Genomic DNA, 14,471 nt, shown 5'->3' with positions numbered 1-14,471 from the left:
TCATGCATGTAGACAAATGTTCATTTATTCCAAGTGAATTTGTACACTAAGCTGTGCATGCAGAAGATTGCAAACAGGATAGACAACCCTTTTATGTTAAGTGAAAATTCTGTTTTTTTTTTGTAATAAGTGCAACACTTTTTTTTATATAAAAAAAAGGTGCAGCACTGCCCCCTCATTTTTGACTGCCAAGCAATCGAGAATGAATGGGCGTACAAAGCCTCCCGGGATACCTACGTCAGGCATCCCGGGAGGCTCTTGGGTGCTCTTTCTGCACATGCCCGAGCATCTCAGGCATGCGCAGAAGGGGCCTTTTTGTGGGGCATGCGCAGTGAGATCTGTAATTTTTTTTTCATCCTATGTCACCTGATGTTGCGCCTGGGTAAGGTGAAGTAGGAAGAAGAACCCGTAAAAAGAGAGAAAGATGGTGGCGCCTGGAGCGCCAGCTCATGGACGGATGCCGGGACGACGCAGGACCCAAGGGAAGAGACCCCCGGATGGATCCCTCCCTCGGGATTGAAGGTAAGTGTATTTTTTTGGTTTTAGGGACTTTTGGGTTTAGTTCCTCTTTAAGAGACAGCTAGTGACATGACTATGGAATTTGTAAAGCGCTGCATAACATGTTCACGCTATATAAATACAAGGTAGAGGTTAGTGCAGGGTGCAGTGGGCATAGATACCCAGTGGCAGATGGGGATGATTTATTTTGAGGCGGAGTACTGCTGACATAGTAGGGTCGGGCTCTGTCTAGTATAGAAAAAGTCTGAGCACTGACTCAGTAAAAAGTCATTAATAACAAGGGAGGCTACAGAAGTAGCAGCTTGTGAAGTGTCCCATCCAGCACAGCCTACAGCCCCCACCACCTGCCAGGCTGAAGGAGGGAAAAGACTATCCATTGATGAGAAGACATCCAGCATAAAGAACTACAGAGAAGGATGAAAGTATGACAACCTCTGAAATGAAAAAGTGTGGACAGCTTGGGACTAATCAGTAACATAAAAGAAGCAGAGGGAGGAAGAAACTGCTCACTATAGTGAAAGGCTGTTCTACTAAACAATGACCCAGAATAAGGTCAGGAAGGAGATAGAAAGCTGAGAAAGGAGGAGTGCCACACAGTCCTAGGAAGCACCTCTGCAAGGACTACAATCTTTAGGCACTGACAGCTCTCCCTTTATTTCAGGACTCTGCTTGGATGATTTTTGGGAGCTGTACAGAGATAAGCAGCCTGGAATTCAGAGCTTCCATTCATTCTCTTTGTAGTTAGAGGCTCAGCCCAAAACAGGAGCAGGTTTACAGTCTGCAACCCAAGTCATGTAATGTGAAACTGAGCTGCACTTGTTGTAAGAGGCAGCACTGACACAGCACTGAGGACTGAGCACTGCAGACGATCAGCAGGAAGAACAGAAACCTACAAGGCAGCCCAGATCTCTCCAAAACCTCTGTGATCGACAAACTTCTGGAGTCTGCTGGATAGAACCCTACTGCCTACTACCCCAGCCTCCAAAATGCTGCCCACCTGCCTCCAGATGGTGGAATAGACTCTGATCACAGCAATGTAAGTGCCAGCATATGATCTACATGACTTTTCTAATAAACCCTTTTCTCAGGTCATCCTGCTACTTCTAGTACTACACTAACCAGTTGCCCTGATAACTTTACAAACTTGTGCTAAGTGACCAGATGGCACTTTTTTTCCCCTGGTTGGGTTATGGAACAGTTGTAGTTTTTCAGATCTCTCCTGTCATTTAGAAAATGTAGAACCTTTGGTTGAAACTTGAATGTCCCTTAGGGCATCAGCACTAGAACTTGAGAGACTGCATATTCACTGCATGCAGAGGCTTGTGAATGGTGAGATTAAGAAGCAGAGAAGGGGCAGAAAATAAATGTTTTTTTAAATCAAATAAGAAATATACCTTTTAAAAAAACTTCCGTGTTTCCTGTTATTTTGGCAGCTGTAGATGAAATATTGACATGTTTTTGGAAGTAGAAATGCTTCTTGGAGTCTGTGGCTGATAAATGTTTTATAGGTTCTGTATAGTCAGTAGATTAGGTTTATGAAACCTTGTGATGATTTTAGAATATTATTTAAATTGCTAAGATTTATAAATTTAGCTTAGCAGGGTTTATGTGAACTTTGTAAACTTTAGAGAATGTTCTGAAACTTTTTTTTTTTTTTTTAATTTTTACTAGTTTATACAACTTCTGAACACATCTGGGAAAGGTTTTGTGTAGTAGTGTGACTCCCCTACTGGCCATATACAAAGCCGTTTTCTGGTTACTTTTAACCATATTTCAGTTACAGAATAATTGATTGAGAAGAATGATTTATTAATAAAGGATCCCTACAATTTACCACTATCTCAGCCATATAGATATGGTGGTGGAAGGTTGCTTCTTGTCAATCATCACTTTTACATGTGGTTAAAAATAGTCATCACTTCAATGGCTCTATAGACTTGATAAAGAAAAATATTCTGTAGTGTTTAAGATATATATATATATATATATATTTATATATATATATATATATATATATACATATATATATATAAATTCACAGTGGTCAGATTTATTCTGCTCATTTCTGATTGCTTTTTTGCATTACGGCATTTAGCCCACTATTTCTATATTTGTCACTTGAGATCGGTAATTATTCTGTGGTCTCAGACTTAACCCTTGTTTACCTGCCCCTGAACTCATACATATATAAATCATAATGGATGTTAATTTATTGCCCCAAGATATCATTTTTGTCTGAACATCTGCGCAAGGTGTTTATACAACGTTTTTAGCTAAACAGAACGTGAAAACACACTCAACGAGAGTTAATTTATGACTAACGTCAGTTTATTTCTCCATGACCTGCAAAATATTGTTTAGTTATAGGTGATGTAATCTGTGTACAGTACAGGGCAAACCAGGCAGCTATAAAATATGGAACTATGATATACGTTACAATGGCAAGTAACTTCTGAGGAAATTCTATCTGACCTGTTGTGATCAAATTGGTTCTGGTGAATGATAATAATTATTGAAGTGACTGTTTAAGTTATGAAATGTATGGGGTTTGAATTCTTTGCCTTTTTATGACTTTGGCAACTTCCAAGCAGACGATGATTTTAGGTTTGGGTGGTCACTGGTAGACTGAAATACTTTTATGTCTTCCAGAATCCAGTAACAAAGTGTTATTGCAGTAATGTGTTCCTCTGCCTCATTCCAAAGGTGTTAAAAAGAATGACCCTATAATTATGTGTTTATCCTGTGGGTAATTAATCACTGGAAGGTAAAGTCATCATTTGGCTGTATAAAAGTTGTGCCAGCTAAATGGATTTGGCAGTTTTAGAGATGATATCTCACCACCTGGTTTCTAAAGAGCCATAAGAAGCCAACATGACATTCAGTCTGACAACGACTACAACTATACTAAAATATCAGTTCTTGGTGGTGTTGTTCTTAACTGTTTTTTCAGACTTTTTCTGCAATCATTTCTAGAATTACTCCTTCTGATCAGGCAATGTTTCCATTTATATAGCAATTAGTGAGATTTTAATTGTATAAACGTCTTATGAAGAAGTGAATTGGACATTTACCAAACATTCTTTGGTAGAGAATCCATCACTGCCATTGAAAACATATGGACCTGCACCATAGAATGGATTCTGCACTGAAGGACATTATTTGCGGGACTTTATATCTGACCATGCAAACGTTTCCTTTTATGATAGTGCTTGCACATTTTGTATGCCGCCTTTATTTATAATGTAATCATCAAGTTAAGATAAACAAGCAATAATGTTACTGAAAGTGCTGTTGTCTTTTGAGTATGTGCCAACTTACCAACCACAAATCTGATTTATTGATAACTTGTGTATCATGGCACAGTGTCAGTGCTTGTGTCAGCAACTATATCACTTACAGTATTTGTTATCCCTTGATAAACATCTCACTGGAAAGTGCTCTTGATCTAAGCTTGTATTTTCAGTGTGTGATTTAGTATAGGTCATAAATTGCTTTGTGCGCAAATGACCACTCATTTAAAAAGTTTGTCTTTTAATGTTCCCTTATGCTCTGAAACAAAATTGAAGGATTAGGCTCTTGATGACACTGAGGTTTAAGCTGTTCCTGTTTGTTTGCACTTAATCCTAAAGACTTCTTATGTTGAGGGAGCACTTACCTTTATATATAAAGGCCAGAAGAGACAATCTTAATGGTTACTACACCTGTATTAATATGTTCTTGAATTGATCATTCAGGGCAGGTAAACCATGTCACAAAATGTATGGCAGAGATTATCTGGCTGCTCTGCTGCTGCTGAGATTGATACTTTTTAAATCAATGATTTTAAACAAGAAAAGTCCCAGAAAAGTCCTTATATGCATGTGTTGGTAGGTAATGTCCCAGGGTATAGAAGCAGGAGGCACAGCTTGTTTGGTTTCCAGAAATTTTCAGTTTAGCTATGGAAGCCTCAGCTAAAGTTTTCCTGTACCCGGTTTGGACTGTAACCCAACATGGGTCTTGCAGAATAGGGCTGAAATGTGACACACTTACTTACTGTTCTGAGGTTGGTTCCTGAAGGGTAAGTAGAAAGCTTTTTATATCTTCCTGAAAAGTTTTCATTCAACTTTTAATAACATCATAACCATCCCTCTTATATTCTAAGCCACCTGAAAAGAAAATTACAGTCTATACGTTTACCAGAGAAGGAAGGATTTGTACTTATAGATGTCTCTAGAACAATTGCATGTTCCAAGCAATTAAACCTTGTTTGAGAGGACTTTCTAAACATACAGTAATTGCTTAGTAAGTCTTAGAGAACTACACAAGGATTCTTCAAAAATGATAACAGCATAGAAACATCATCAGCTTCTGTCCTCAGCATACTACCCACCCACTGCCTCCTTTATGTTGCATCTGTTATTATCCAGTATATGGTGTATAATCTGTAGTATTACTGGGTAGTAATTACAATAAACTTGTCATTTACCAAGGCAATTAAAACTGTTCATTATCTACACTAAAAGCTATGTATTACAATTATTAGTAGATCCAGGGATTTCTTAGTAAAGGTCAGCCCTAGCCACACTACTCTCCAATGTATTTTGACTTGTATAGGTACTGTGACAATACTGGCCAATCAAATGGTATAAATGGGAAGGAACCAAGTCCTGAATCTCTAGGCTTACTGATTGTTTTGACTTTTCACCAACGTTATTATCTGCATATGTCCCTCTTTCTGTTATAATTATGAGTTTGAGCCAGTGTGTGCGTGTGTGTACAGTGATATGTTATCTATGTTATGCTATAGCACTGTTGGATACTTATGATTCAGTCAAACAGACTTCCTTTGTTTAGCTATGCACAATAGATTTACACCATAGTGGGAAACAAAAATCGCCTTGTCCGCAGTATGTTTGGGCCACCTCCCATGCACTTCATACCACTCAAAGGATGTTATAGATGGGTAGCTGTTCCATATACACTTAATTTCTTCACAGTACTTATTTATTTTATTGTACACAGATCCATGTTTTCCTCACTAACACATCTTGCATTCTATGGCTGGCCATATGTAGGTCGATTTTACCATCTGATTTAGCAGTCCATTTAGATTGTTTTCCTTAATCAACCATAAATCGATTAGTTATTTTGGTGATTTTATTTCTGAATGAATTTTTGTGATGGTATTTATCAATGAGATGATTTTTAGCATGTGTAGAATCTTAGGGACCTCAATTGGTCAGGTTGGAGTCAATCATACAAATATGAGTCCGATGGGTTTTTGGGACCTCTAAATTCATTTCTGTTTGATTAAATTTCACAGCACCCACAGGTACACCTATTTAATGTACAGCACTGTGTAATCTGTTGATAAATCCTGTTTATTAATAATAATAGTAATATTAATAATATTAATATTATTAATACACATACCTTCAATAATTTAGTGATTGATCAAGTGAATTGATAATTGATGATTGATATAGTGACTGATTTGTTTTTTTACAAAGAATTCCAATTCCAATTACAAAGAATTAATACTAAAGAATGGAATGTACAAAAATTGTGGTGTGTGGAAGTATGATTCATTTTTCAAATAACAGTAGACATTTACAGCCAATACCTTGACTGAGTCAAAGTCGATTGATTTATGGCAACTTTATTGCTCTTAGTACACTCTGCAGTACTCTCATAAATCTGGATTTGTGTGCAGGTGCTGATTTTTTCCTAAGACAAAGGCAGACAATCAGCAGCTCTTTGTGTACAAAATAGCATACTCTCTACCTCCATACATATGGCTGTCCTAACATTGGGGGACTAGAGTTTTGAAAGGTGTTACGCTGGTGTTCATATCAGTTTAAGTTGATGAGAAGCTATGTAGTGGGGCAAACTAGTAAAAAACAAGTTAATTTATTATCCAGGGTCTGTTTCCACTATAACTTTGAGCTATGTTTAAAACAGGGTCTTTGTGTTCATTGTGTTAGGACAGCCTATTCATTTGACACACACAATCTCACATAAAATAGTGCGTAGTGAGTTTTTAAAAGTGCAGCGCACAGGAATGCCGTCCATTGCAGCATGCTGTTCTACAGGCAGTGGTTGGTGTGGAAATAAACATGAATGGCATCCCAGCTGTCCAATGCATGCTTTGCTCATTCCCATGCATTTAGGTCAGCTTTAACAATAAAAGAGTTCAATTGCTGAAATTCAGCTGTAATATTTCCCCACAGAATGAGTTTACTGTAACTTTCCTTAGGAAATAACTGCAAATCTGCAACTCTCCCTACTTTGTGCAAACTTCCTTCCCCTTCTCTATGGAGAATGTTGAACCTTGAACATTTTAAAGGAAACTTGTAGATAGAGAAATATGTAGGCTGTTACTGATTTCTTCTTGTGAAAATTCCAGTTACCTGGTTAGTATGCTGATGTAATGGCTTTGGTAAGATCAAACACATCAAGGAATCTACCATTTTCAGAAAGAATTCAGAAATGGCAAGGGTGCTGGTACCACTGATGAAATTCACTATTCAAACATTTGGCAAGTAAATAAAAGGTTGGGATCTGCTTGCCACAATGAGGACCTAACTGCTGTTTCCAGCTTGCAAGCTCTTACATTAGTTTACAAACATGGCAAGTGGGGAACGCCGAATGTGTGCTGCAATCCAAACCTCATCTCTATATACAGCCAGCTAACAGTATTTATAGAGTTTAAGCTGCATTGTGAGATACACAAATATAGTAATACAAATTTATTTTAAAGTGGCGTGTATTTTTTTTGTAATATTCAGATCTGTGCAGTAATCCAGATTGAAATCCCAGTGCATGAGTTTCCTGTATTAGGACCAGTCACCGCTGCCCTCCCTCTTTGTACAAGGTGGCTAGTCTGATATCCACCTACTAAAGCTACGTACACACGTCTAATGCTACTCGTCCAATAATCGGCTCAGGGCCGATATCGGACGAGAATCTTGCGTGTGTGCAGCGTCCGTCGTCCATCGTCCGAACGACCGTCCTGGCAGATTCACAGACGATGGATGACGAACACTCCTAATGCAAGGGAAGTGAGAGAGAGTGCAGCAGGGTGCCGCTCCGTGGTTCCCCCCCTCCCCTCTCCAAAGTGTTGTATATACAGCACTCGTTTATGCATCGTGCACTCCTTAGTCGTTGGAAAGGATCGTGAAAGATCCTTTCCAATGACAATAATTGCACGTGTGTACCCAGCTTTACTGTAGTGTTCTACAGATAATGGGTGGACCTGTTGGCCCTCTACTCTGTACAAGGTTTGTTTGGCATAATTATGTTAATTTTACTTACTCAAGTAAAAAATGAGTTTTCAAAGGCATTTGGTGCACACCGAGTGGATTGATATCACATTTGGCACTTAAGAAATAAATATACATTTTGTTTCTGGAGTTTACCTAACACAAAGTTATGTGTATCGATTTTTAAATCTCAATATCCTTGTTTCCTTGTGGCCAGGCAAATAACCTACATGAGTGCATAACCCACAATGTTTGTATCCCCTCTAGGCTTCAGAGGAAAGTCAAAAGCAGTGGGGTCTGGCAGGAGTTAGAGCTTTGAATGGGCTGAGCAATTTAGGTTTGATGAAGTGGTGTTTTTAAGTGCGCTGTGTTCAGTACGTTTTCAGACCACTGCCTGTTGATTTTAGGAAGATGTACAAAAACATGAAATTCTGCTTTATAAAAATATATAGCCAGTGAATGGCTCGAGTTTAACGCGGCATGCTGAACTGTCAGCTTGGTTGGCACTGCTGTAAACTGTGGATGTATGACTCCTTTCATGAAAGGTTCACAGTTTTAGCTGTGCCACATTAATGAATAGAAAGTACTGTTTGCTGCTTCAGAATCTATTATCTTTTGCGTCACGAGAGCTGGTGCCAACCGTATGATAGAAAGATGCATTAGCTGCTTAATCTGCCTTGGTACTTGGCAGTGCTACCATTCTGGTAAACTGAAAAGGTTGAATTTTCATAGTGAACAATGACATTTAAATGACAAGACAAGTCTACTAAAACTTCTTATGTAGCCCAAGCTAAAAACAGGCATTTGTACATATGTTGAGAAATGTCTAATTCACTTTTCTGGCATGTCAGACGAGAAAACCTAGGGAATGGCGAGACATATCAATACATATTTTTCCTTTACTTGACTGTCTGTTTAAGCAAAAACAGGTTTTTCTTGTCTTAATAATGCTCAGTTAAGGTTCACCCCACATTATCCTTTTTTTGGCAACATAAACGCAGAAAGCAGATTTTAAGCATTATGAAAGTACTATGCATCAGGAAACCTCATTAAAAAAATGACTCTTTCCATCCATTTTTACATTTTAGTACACCTGCAACCTGTATGTAGCCATGTGCTGTCTACATTCCTACACACACTGTCTACACTACATGGGTAGCTGCATGGTTTTCTGAAGGTGAATATAATGACAATAAGCTGGGAGATAGAGACAGAGAATTGTCACCCTGTAGCAAAAAGTGCCAGAACAAGGACCATCATGAGTGTTTTAATCATTAGTATTTTTTAAAAAAGCTTCAGATCCCAAAAGAAGGAACTTTTTAGTAACTGAGTTTGCAAAAACATTTTTAACTTTTGGAAAGAAAGTAAAACTAAGATATAACAATGCACATATGTTTCCACTGACTTTCCTGCTGATTGAGTATTGTTTACACTGTATTTTGTGGTTCAGAGTTGGGTCTCTTTTTTTATTTCTGTGTGTGCTTTCATGAGGGTTTTTTTCACTTCTGACTCCCCAATTTGAAAAGAGAGGTGCATTAAAATAGATGACACTGCAATGTATTGATACCATACATTGCAATAGTGTACATTTTTGCTGGTCGTTGCTGCAGCACAATAATGTATATGAGCTCCACATGTTATAGGACAAATGAGATTGATGCAAAATATTGGTTGTTCTTTATACTTCAGAAGATGAGTGTTTGCACTAATTTTACCAAAGCTCTAACCAAACAGTTATGTGCAAAGTTACAAGAAAGGGTTAAAGCTGAGCTTCAGGACACTGGTCACTTTTAGCTCCCTTTTCCCCATATTCATAAAATGCTTTATTTTGTATTAAATGCATTCCTTACATCTTGAGTAGTTCATTATTTTATTTCTTGTGGTGTCATCAGTGGCATCTGAAAAATATTGTGTGCCGAGTCGCCTACGTTATCCATGATTCATTGAATTTTTGTGCATGTGGATGTTGCCTGCATTGTATTAGGCGCTGTAAGTGGGTTACAACTGGGTACTGCAAAGATTATACTCAACCATGCATGCTGTCACCACTTTCCTGTAAAATAGAGACAGGAGGAAACATGACCAAAAGCCACTTCTCCAAAGAGAGAAAACAGCAATGTTAAAGTTCACAACAGCTGCTATTAATATGAAGACTAGGGGATATATTTGTGGGTGAACAAAATAAGACAAAATAGGAGTGTTTTTATACTTGTGTTTCCTGGCTGGAGTTCAACTTTAAGCAATTATAATGAACGCATTGGTAGCCAGATGCTTCAGCTCCGAATTGTCCATCCTTGCAGAAGCAAACACTCTTCTTTGGTGTATCAGAATAATTCCAATCTTCATCAAAGTTTAACAGAGTTTATGCTACCTGTTTTAGGTTATTTGTAAATAGAATTATTACTGAAATAGGCAGCTAAGCAATTTAAAGACAAATAACAATGGCTGACTATTAAAATTCTGCATAGAGAATATAGAAAGAGAGCTGACATACTGAGCCTTCCATTAATGAAGAATTTATTAAATAGTCAGGAACTTTACTGCTCATGTTTGCACTTCTTATTCCTTGCATACCTATTCATCTCCTTGCACCTCTCCTCCATATCTTCTTATTTTGGCACTCATCCTTAACAACTGCTTACTTCTTCACCTCCTTCACCATTGCTCACCTCTGCACACTTCCACCAAACCTATTCACCTTTGCACCCCCTGCGCTCCTTATTCTAGACAGATGGCCTCCCCTGCACATTTCTTAAACATTCTTCAGAACTTCTCCTTCATCAAAAAGCACCTTCATCCAGTACATGGTTCTACTAGCAGGTCCACAGGGATCTTTATGCTGCTGTGGTCTTTGGACACTCTTGCTCAAGCTATTGTTTAATCATCATGCTAAGTGGAGGATCCTTAATTAAATGTTGGATGTATGTACAGTAGCAAAGAAATGCATGGGGTGGGTGTAAGGCATTGGCAACCCATACCAGACAGGTCCAACACCCAAGTTTTTTGTTCTGTTGCAATACTACTGAGGATGACTGAGAAATGTATGAATTAAGCTATAACAATATATTTAATATGTCTCAGGATTTTTCTTCTGTTTAGAATTGCCATGCTGGATGAGTTTATAAATGTTCCCGTCGTCTCAAAATCTCATTCTTGTAAATGCAGCAATAGACAAATTCTGAGGCTTATTGGTAAATGTGTGGTGACTTGTAGACAACACCTAAAATGTTTAACATTCTCCAATGTATATATAAGGGCATATAATACGGTTTTAAGGAAAGAAAATATGAAATAGCAAAAAACATATCTTGTTTATGTATTTTTCAGTCTAAGAGGAATCTGTTAAAATGTTGACATAAAATACCTGCTAAAGACATGTAACCTAATACTATTTTTTTCTGATGTTAAATTATTTTGCTCGAGAGTGTAACAGTTGCACATTTTGTTGCACTGACAAGCAGTGTGTTCAATACAAATAACACTCTGAGAAATATGAATAGTGTCATAGACGTGAGTGAGCAGTAGCTGTCAGAATGTTAATACTTCATAAACACTTCATTAAGCAGAGAAGAGACGTCCGATTCTGGTCAGAGAAAAGTCTTGATAAATGGTTTCTTTCTTTTTTCATAGGATGCCCCTCTTAAATGGAATGTGGTGCAATCACTGGAAAAGGAAGATGCAGCATATATTCTATTTTATCACTGTTTATATTGCTGCGGTTCAGCATACTGGTAAGTTTATAAACTTTATGTATGTTTATCATTTTATATCTGTGTTCATTTAGATTTTATGCTAATAGGTTTAAGGAAAAAAATATAACTGCACCTACCAGTTCTTATTCTTTGAAATTAGTGCAATCTGTGTGTGAACCATCAATGTACATTGCAATAGAACCATCATCGCAATACTCCCTACCCTAGAGACATACCCTTATGTAATAAAAACCTTATTGCATTGATACCAATGAACGTAATGTATTACTTTGAGATAGGCCAATAAAGCACAGAGAACCTGATTTACTAAAGGAGGTCCTTAACATTTTTACCATTACCAACCCCAATGGTTTTCCCAATATGTCCACATATTTTTTCCCAAAAAACCTTGCCACCATCACTATAACTAGTATTTTTAAGTACCTATACGACTTTAAAAGACATCAGATTTTGTATTTAATTACATAACTAAAGCTAGGAGTTAAACAGTTTAAAGAAAATCATAGGGGTTTTATTATGTTGGTTCCCATAACCTAAAGGAGTATGGTTAACCCTGATAAGAATTCCTGTAACTATAGGAGGAAATTAGCAAGAACAGGGACATACAGCTATGCTATGCTTTTTATTGTGGTATTGTGTGATGTAAGCACACATAGTAGGCTTGATCCCTAAACCTGTTTAGCAGATTGTATACCAATGTTCAATGCCTAGGGTGTGGCCTCAGTTTACAATATGCATTGAAAATCCAACGATTGCTACATTTGCCCCTTCTGTTTCTAGAATGTGCACTTAGGTATGCAGTATTTCCTCTACATTTTGGTTGAGGAACTCCAAAACTCAAATGTTTTATTAATAATCCTAAAAGTTAATATGCTGGGCTCTTCATATTTTATAGCAAGAAACGAAAGAAAAACTATGGTTTCTCATAAGTGATAAAAATGAGCATACTTAATAAAGCAGCAGGTTAAAATGGCCATTTGCTGTTTTTAAGAGCAAAGTAGGCATCGTATATATGAGTATTTATATAAGGAACCATCATTCCAAGCTGTAGCCTTAAAATTTGTGTTGCTAAGGTCACAGTGTGCAAACCTGGGCATTGTCACTTTTAAAACCTGTACCACAGTGAATATTTTGTCTCTTTACTGGTTTGGTGTAGTCACTTTTAAAGATGGTAGTGTGAGCTTAATGCAGGTTTGTTTCTTTAAGAAGTGCATATTTAAAATCACTAGTGGGAACAGTAATGGTATTCTTGTTTTGTTAGCTTGTTTATGAATTATAACCAAAAATGGTACATCCATAATATACATTTTGTACTGTTTTGTTGTGTTTTATACTGAACATGAATACAACTAATAAAGCAATGTGCAGACTGGCGATGAGGTTGTGGTGCAGTTACCTCTTCCTCATGCCAGTGAACCGATGCCACGGGGGAGATTTCTATCAGTGGCATCATTCTATCAGTGGCAGCCCCATAGAGAATGAATTGGGGCAGCAGTGAGCAGTTCAGTTCATTGCCACCCGCTATCAAATCTGCAGGTGGGTTCTTTAAGAACTGCTCTGTGATGCGAGTGACTGAGCAGCTGCTGGGGTGCCAGGAGCCACACGGGATCGCGTGATCCCTCTTCAGGTCTGAACCTGCCCTTATAAACATGTACTACAAGGTTTACTGTTATCAAATGGATGTTTGCAAATGTTTCCTTTGTGTTGCAATGAATAAACACATCCTGTTTTATTGTAAATGCATGTTTTGAAATCTCTAACCAATTACCTTTAAACCTGGTGTTTTAAAAATACATGGCCTACTATATTTGAAAATTTCACACTCTAAATGCTTGTATTTATTAGCGTTTTTTAAATCTCCTATAAAACACTTTAGAAAAAATATATTTGATGGACTGTAGTTTTTTTCCCCCATTGGTATAATCTAAACTTTTTTACTGCTTCCTAAAAAATCAAGGTAGAAGAGAGGTTTTCTAAAAATATAGTATCTAAATAGTTGCTGGCGTCTTATATTTTAACTTGAATGTGTTAGCTAATTTATAAAAAAAATATTTTCCATGTGAATCATTCAATCCTTAATTAAATAACCAATGCAGAAAATACTGCCATCAGTTTAATTAAGTTTAATTTAATCCAATTGGAAAATGTCTAGGGAAGAGTTGGAATGGTATAAATATATCTTAATAGTAACCAATATGTTTTTATTTTACTGCAACATATCTAAGGATTTCTGTTTTGTAATTACTTTTAAAAATGAAAATATTAAAGTGAAAATAATCAGTATGTACAGGTGTTTTCTCTGTAGCCAAATTCTGCATGTGCATTTCTGAAAGGTCACACCTTTGAATTGTAATTACAATGAAGTATGTGACTTGGGACAAAAGAGCATTTAGGAATTCCCAAAAAAAAAAAAAACATAACACAACAGCATGTGAGCTGAAAGTGGAACTCTAGGAGGAGGAAATCCTGTCTTTAATAGCTTACATTCAGGAATAAAAAGGACTTCCAGATTCCTGGTTACTTTCACCTTAGATAAAGTATATCTCCAGTGAGCTACACATCAACTAGAAATATGAATTGTTTGTGAACGGATAGGATTGACACATAACCAAAACCTTAAGCGTTGACTACATGGTGGACACGCAGAGCTCAATTTTTTTTTTTTTTTTTTTAGAGGAGGGGTGTGACAATAATAAGGGAAATTCAAGTTAAATGTATGTGCATAACAGATTATTTGTCTTGAAGCTTTTATCAAAATAATAATTAAAGAAAATAAAATGCGCCTTAATGTAAAATGTAAAAATGGACTGCTTCAGAGTACTTATATTCTAAAGATTTTGTAAATCCATAAAAATTCTTCTGCCAAATTTTTTAGGGGCAAATGAAATTTGGGGCTATTGTCTATTTCACGGGACAATCATATATAATAATGCACATTAAATAATCACTCTCACTGATAATTAGCTGAGCTGTGCTTGCTTGTAAAACCGGTTGCTTA

General features: G+C 37.0%; 1 protein-coding gene across 5 annotated transcripts in view; it reads left to right on the top strand.

Annotated features, from left to right (window-relative positions):
* The first annotated feature begins 759 nt into the window (after positions 1–759).
* The window catches only part of ADGRG6 (adhesion G protein-coupled receptor G6), a 108,184-nt gene continuing 94,472 nt past the window's right edge, over positions 760–14,471 (top strand). For 2 of the 5 annotated variants that reach the window (XM_072409304.1, XM_072409303.1), the window contains exons 1-2: positions 764–1,555; positions 11,391–11,491. In XM_072409304.1, the coding sequence (XP_072265405.1) occupies positions 1,554–1,555; positions 11,391–11,491 (103 nt within the window). In that variant the 5' untranslated portion in view covers positions 764–1,553. Of the gene's footprint in view, positions 1,556–11,390; positions 11,492–14,471 lie in introns of all 5 variants that reach the window. The other 3 variants (XM_072409301.1, XM_072409300.1, XM_072409302.1) reach the window with 3 other exon arrangements.

The sequence above is a fragment of the Pyxicephalus adspersus genome, chromosome 4 (assembly GCF_032062135.1).
Source record: "Pyxicephalus adspersus chromosome 4, UCB_Pads_2.0, whole genome shotgun sequence".
NCBI classification, from domain to species: Eukaryota; Metazoa; Chordata; class Amphibia; order Anura; family Pyxicephalidae; genus Pyxicephalus; species Pyxicephalus adspersus.
The sequence above is the reverse complement of the archived record's forward strand: the minus strand, read 5'-3'. Positions and strand labels throughout refer to the sequence as shown.